The 6,846-nt window shown below is 39.4% G+C and overlaps 1 protein-coding gene across 1 annotated transcript in view; it reads left to right on the forward strand.

The window, feature by feature from the left end:
• The window catches only part of SFTA3 (surfactant associated 3), a 40,191-nt gene extending 34,285 nt beyond the window's left edge, over nucleotides 1–5,906 (forward strand). The window contains 2 exon segments of the mRNA XM_023751468.1: nucleotides 5,780–5,815; nucleotides 5,818–5,906. Coding sequence (XP_023607236.1) covers nucleotides 5,780–5,815; nucleotides 5,818–5,906 — 125 coding nt within the window.
• Nucleotides 5,907–6,846: the final 940 nt, after the last annotated feature.

A 6,846-nucleotide genomic window follows, 5' to 3' on the forward strand; every position in this document is an offset into this window, starting at 1 on the left:
CAAGCTAAGTGACAATGCTACTTTTTATTTTATTATTATTTTTTATGCCGATGCTTGGACTGATAATGCCTTTGTCTGCATTTCCCAGACAGTGGCTTCCTTGGCAGACTTATTCCATTGTTGAGTGTACCACCCAAAGCCCTACTCAGGATTAGATCATGGGGATCTGTTAGTCTCTCCAGTTTCTCATTTCACTACATTTCCCCCTGCACTACTAGGCATAGCCCTGACTGAACACTTGATTGTTTGTCTACACAATAGATCTCACTTTGGAAGCCCATCTGCAACACTATCTCTTGTAATATGGAGCAGTCTACCAGCTTCACTTGTCCAGCAGTTTCATCCTCTAGACAGCAGTATGCTGCCTTCTGAAAACAGCTATCCTTCTCCCTCATGTAAAGGCTTCCCTCCATTCTTGACCCCCCTCATCCTTTAATAGATAGTAAGACTCTCTGGACCTGGGATACATAAGAATATGTATGCCCTTTGATAGCAGGAAGAAATTATAGAAGACTAGAGGCCCAGTGCACGAATTCGTATACCAGTGGAGTCCCTCAGCCTGGCCTGCGGGATTGGGCCGAAACCGGCTCTCTGACACCCCCTGAGGGGTCCCAATTTGTGAGAGGGTGCAGGCCAGGCGAGGGACCCCACCGGCACACAATCGGGGCTGGGTAGGGACACAGGAGGGCTCCAGGGCATGTCCAGCCAGTCTCCCTCATTCCCAATTGGCTGGATCCCAACAGCAAACTAACCTACTGGTCAGAGAGTCTGGCCTCTGGTGGTCAGTGCACATCGTAAGTGAGTAGTTGAGTGGCCTTAGCATATTACCCTTTGATTGTTGAATGGATAACTGGATGACTGGACACTTAGCATATTAGGCTTTTATTATATAGGATGAGACCTTTGCCCATTTACCTTTGTAAGGTTACAGGGTCCAGAGTTTTTAAGGGTGAATTGTTACTATAGACAGTCAGTAGAGCACCCAAAGTCTCCCTCATTGGCCAAGATGGCTTTGGGGGAGGTTCTTACACAGAGTATGCCAAAAGCTAGAAATATGAATAGATAAGGCCTGAACTCACCAAAAGCTAGAAAGATGAATGGACAGGACCCAAACACACCCAAAGCTAGCAAGATAATTGGATAGGAAAAACAAAAACAAAAAAACCCTTCCCCTCCCTGTCCCTATAAGAACCACAGGTTTGAATAGAAAAAAGAGGTGGTCTTTGAGATGAAGAGAGATGGTCTTGAGACAAAGAGAGATGGTCTTTGAGATAGGAGCCCACCATTCTCCCAGGTCACATGGCACCTGAATGAAACTTCTTTCCTTTTGCCCCAGCACCTGCCTCATGAGTTTGGCTTTTGTTGCAGCAGGCAGCCAAACATCCATTTTTTGTTCAGTTATAACTTCACTCAAAATATCTTAGCCTTCCTGTGTTTTTCCACTGAGTCAAGATGGGAGGTTTCTGTTCATTGTGGAAAGAGACTGTTTTCTATCAGTGGCCTTGTTTCAATTCTTATCTTTCATTATTAAAATAATTATTAATAGAGTTAAATACTTAGCCCAATGCTTGCACACAGTAGGTGTTAAAAAATGTTAGTTTTCTTTCACTTAGTTCCTGTTTCCTCTTTGCTCACCTATAAGCCATTTCTCTGCCAATACTATTCACCCACCCCACCTTTTTTTTTTATAGCACTTTAGTATATTTCTTTCAAATGTTTCTATGCTTTGAAAAACAAGGTTTGTACTTTTTTCACTTGACTTTTTAATGTGAGCATTTTCCTGTTAATATTATTAACTGTGATTTTTGAGGACTGCTACACATTCCATCTTACTAAGCTTTACTTGGTCATTTTTTCCATAGCAGGCATGTAGGTGCTCATGTGTTTACAAATAAGTCTTTGCTCATATTGCTGACTATTTTCACTAGGCTTCTAGAAGTGGGATTACAATGGTAAAGATTTTAAGAGGAATAAAAAAGCCAATTTCACATTAAGGATTGGAAGTGATACTGCTGTTTGTTCACCAGCACAGTACTAACATTTCAAGTCCCACTGATATTATTATTATTACATTCATCTTTTATATTTTGTATTAGCATCATCGTCATCTAACTCTTTATAGTGTTACACACTGTTCAAAGAGAACTATGTAGGTTTGATCTCTGCATTGTAAAAATTTATAATCCAGCCCTGGCTTGTGAGACTCAGTTGTTTGGGCATTGTCCATGCACTGGAAGGTCACCGGTTCAAACCCCAGTCAGGGCACATGCCCGGTTTGTGGGCTCGATCCCTGGTGGGGACATGCAGGAGGCAGCCAATTGATGTTTCTCTCTCACACCAATGTTTCTCTCTCCCCTTCTCCATTCCTCTCGCTCTAAAAATCAATGAAAATATTTATTAAAATTTATAGTCCAAGAAAGATATATTGATGCAGGCAGTCTAGGGCAATCACAGTGAAAGGAGTAGGACCCAAGTACATATGTTACATGGACTGAGGACACCATCTCCGACACCCAGCTTTCACCTGGGCCAAATGTAAAGAATAACTGTTCATTTCCTCTGAAGGTCTCTTTGTAACCTATGTTCTCCTCTCTTCAGTACATAATAACAAATGCCTGCTGTCAGAAAGCTACTGTAACCACTACAGGCTTGGTTCTTTAACTTCTTCCCCTCTTTCCATCTTGACCCACCTTTTCCATGTTATTCAGGTCCCCAACTAACCCTACCTGTATTGAGCGGGGGTGGTGGGTGGCACTGGTTTAAAGAGCTTACTGGATCGCCTGTAGCTAGTCAGCCTAGAGTTGTGTTTGAAAACCATGGGACCTGTCCATGACTGTCAGACCTCCCAAACACCATCTGCTGCTCGTCTGTCATCATCATCTTCAGGGACTGTGCTTGTCTGGCTGGGCCTCCTCCTCCCTCCCTCCACCGCAGCTGTCCCAGGAGTGCCCCCCTCCCTGACACCAAAAGAGAGCCCATCTAGATTCCAGGAACAAATCAATCCTTGTCTGTGTCATTCCCACCGATGATAAAAATAACATTAATAGCAACAACAAACACTGAGTGAGTGCCTACCATTATTCTTTTAATTGTTGGTCCTTCCATTCCTGACCATGATGAGACATGCCGTAATTTACTCCTGAAGAGAGATGATGACACATGTGGACAAATATATTAGCACATTATCACTGGCATCAAAATGAATTTCCCCTGTTTACCCAGACAGGCCTAAGGGAGAGGGGAAAGCAGAAAACGTGCCTGTCAACGCTTTGTGCCCAGTCCAGGAATGGTGCTTGACCTGCTTCATCCAGCGAGCCAGCCACAAAGACGGAGGTCGTCAGAAGCCAAGGTGTTGTCAATAAGAATATTCACCAAAATAAAGAAAATAAAGACTTCATTGCTGGGCAGATTCTTTTCCTGTGTAGTATCTAATACCTTTACCTAGTTTTTTGTTCTTCATGAGTCTGATCTGTATTTGTTTTGCTGTGTTTCAGCTACACAGGTAGTAGGAGTAAATTAGAAAGAACTTTTTATAGATTTTTTTTCTATATTGGATTCATGCTAAAGTGAATGGTTTGGTGGGTTTTATTATTATTATGATGATGTGGGTATGCAGTCATCCATTTTAGCTCTCTTACCACTGACTACCTGAGAGTCAATATCCATCCACCCAGGAGGAGTTACAAAATATGGCATGTGGTTGGTGAACAATGCTAATGCAACTTATTTTACTGTTTACTCTCTCATCTTGGAGTAATCAGCTAACAAAACAAAAAATTATAGAATGGTGCTTATAAATATTCTGTTTGTAAGGCGTCTGTCCCATCCATATTAGATTTAAATTTATTTTCAAATTTATTTTACTAATTATACTTTCTGTGTATAAATCACATAACCATGTCCTTTGCTCATTTATCCATTGGGGTATTGGTAGTATTCATAAATATGTTCAAATAAATTTTCATATGCTTGGAGATAACTAATTTTCATTTGTGGTGAATATTCTTTTGTTTTTATTGTTAGTTATTTTTATTGCTTAGAAGTTAAAATATTTTTGTAACTATATTTGACCATTTTATTTCATTTCTTATTTCTCCTTTTGCTTCAATTATAAAAAAACTAGAGGCCCAGTGCACGCAGCTGGCAGCAGCCGGCTGTGGCCTCCCTCCCTTCCCCCAGCCGGCCCCGCCCCCTGGTCGAACTCCTGGAAGAATTCCCTGTCCAGGGGACAATTTGCATACTCTGCTTTTATTATATAGGATTATCACTTTAAAGTGTACTAAAACCCCTATTTTTCCCTCAGGGTTCCATTCCCCACCACCCTTGAGATCTACTGACATTCTCTGGGCCTCAGAGCCCGGGCCCCATAAATTTTTAATTCATTATTTTCACAAAGGTTGAATACTTGTATTATGACTTCAATTGAGCAGTAAACTGCAGAGTGCATTGTTCATCTGTTTGTCCTAAATTTAGAACTATTTCCCATGTTTTTTGATATCTAAGAGGTCTATGGCTTACTCCATTCATATTTAACTTGCTACTCAGATTCACTCATTCACTCACTAATTCATTTGTTCATTCATTCACAGATTCATTAATATATTTATTTATTACATTGATACACAGACTAAATGGTATCCCCCAATGGACCCTGCTTCCTGGTGTTTATCCTTAAGTGTGGGTAGGACCTGTGGTGACTTGCTTCCAATCAATAGAATGTAATAAAAGTCATATGTTCCTCTTATGATTATGTTACATAATAGAGGACTCTGTCTTACTAGAATATTCATCCTAAAGACTATTCTTGTTGCTTGATGAAGTAAGCGGTCATGGTGAGGAACTGTGAGCAGCCTCCAGCCAACAGCCATGAGGAAGCTGGAATTCTTGGTCTTAAAGCTTCAAGGAAATAAATTCAAGAATTTGAGGGAGCTTGGAAGGGGTTTCTTCCCCATTTGAGCCTCCAGATGAGAACACAGTCCAGCTGACACCTTGATTGCAGTCTTGTGAAACTCTAAGTAGTGGGACCATCTAACTAACCCATGCCCTCACCTGCAGAAATTGTGAGATAATAAATGGGTGTCATTTTTAGCTACTAAATATGTGGTAATTTGTTATGCAGCAATAGAAAATAAATACACTATATTATGCTAAATACCATATATACATTCTCTCAGTGCTTGAAGACCATGAGCCTTATACTAATCTTATTCCCATTTTACAGATGAAGAAACTGAGGCTCAGGAATTTAACTGCAGAATATTCTTCTCTCAACGACTGTACTGTCATGGCATATTTCATTTAAAAAGTAGATGCTCTCATAAATTCAACATTATAAGAAACTTTAAAAAACTCCTTTGAGCTGTATTTTACCATGTCTCACAGAAATAATATTAGATTCATAAATAGGAAAGTTTCTCTTTTGTGTTAAAATAGTGGTAGACTTTGAACTATTTACAAGGGAGAACAATTATGGATGGTACAAACCCCCAATTCCTGAAAATTGATCTGGAATTAGAACACTCAAGTCAACTAGATTAGAATGTGCTGGGTCTTGGGTTCTGTCTTTAACTTTGCTGCAAGACTAAAGCATTCTATTGCATGTCCTAATTTCCCATTTCTTATTAGGTATAAGGAAAAATTAAGAAGTGGAGATATTTTAAAATGCTCTTCATTTTAACAGCTAAAGTCCTATTTGATTCAGTGTTCTGCGGAGCTGAGGTGGGATTGTAACCCCACTATTGTCTTCTAATGAGAGTTCTTTCTACGCTGAATTTATCAGATGTTAATTATCCATACTGCATGTTTGAGGATTTTGGAGTGAGAGACTTACCTGCAATATTTGGAATACCAGTGGAGGTCTACACTAAGACAGATTTTATACAGCAGCTGGTGCTAGTCAAAGCTAATGATGGAATTTCAGTTTAATGAAAAGACCCCCAACTGAGCACACCATCTTGAAAAAAGTATACTTATTGAATAGCTTTCAATCAGTTCAAGAGAGACGCCCTAATGGGGAAGAGGGAGCTTTGCAGAGCAGTTTGTCACCGTGCCAATTCCAGATCAATAACTGCACATCTGCTTTTTGGTAGACATAGCTTTTGCTTTTTTCCCCCCTTTATATTGAATTTTTTGGGGACATTGGTTAACAATATTATACAGGTTTCAGGTGCACAATTCTACAACACATCATCTGTACACTGACCGTATTGTGTGTTCACCACCCCAAGTCAAATCTCTGTCCAGCACCATTTATTCCTCCTATACCTTCCTCTACCTCCCTTCCCCCTTCCCCAGCAATCACATCTACATCCTCTCCATTTGGAAAAGGAAGCTTTGTTTCATTTGACAATGTTAAATGATATCTTCTTTTAGTTTACCTTTGTTTATTCATAATAAACACAAGCAAAATTAGGACTTGTGATTATAAAGGTCAATATTATTTTTTTAATTTTAAATAATTTTTTTATTTTTGCAAGGGGAAAGCAGTGCTTATGAAATTTTTATATTTCCAAAATTTTTTTTGGTTAAAAGAAAGTTATATGTGTAAAATTAAACTATGGTGGTTTAACTATAAGAATATGCAGAGCAATGATGACATGGATTCATATAAAGTTATTTTGGAGAAGTCTATACAGAGTCATCCACTAACAAGAAACAAAAAAAAAAGGGTTTACTTTTGGAAGGAAGGATTTGGAAAACTAAAGAATAATGTGACTCAGTCATCAAATCTTAGTTTCCTTATTTGTTAAAGGGAGATGTTCATTCAAACTGGAGGCTTTCACACTATTTGTAGACAACTGTCTTCAGTGATAAGAGAGGGCAATATGCATTAGGCAGGGAGGGTGG

This window comes from Myotis lucifugus, unplaced genomic scaffold (genome assembly GCF_000147115.1).
Source record: "Myotis lucifugus unplaced genomic scaffold, Myoluc2.0 scaffold_22, whole genome shotgun sequence".
NCBI lineage: Eukaryota > Metazoa > Chordata > Mammalia > Chiroptera > Vespertilionidae > Myotis > Myotis lucifugus.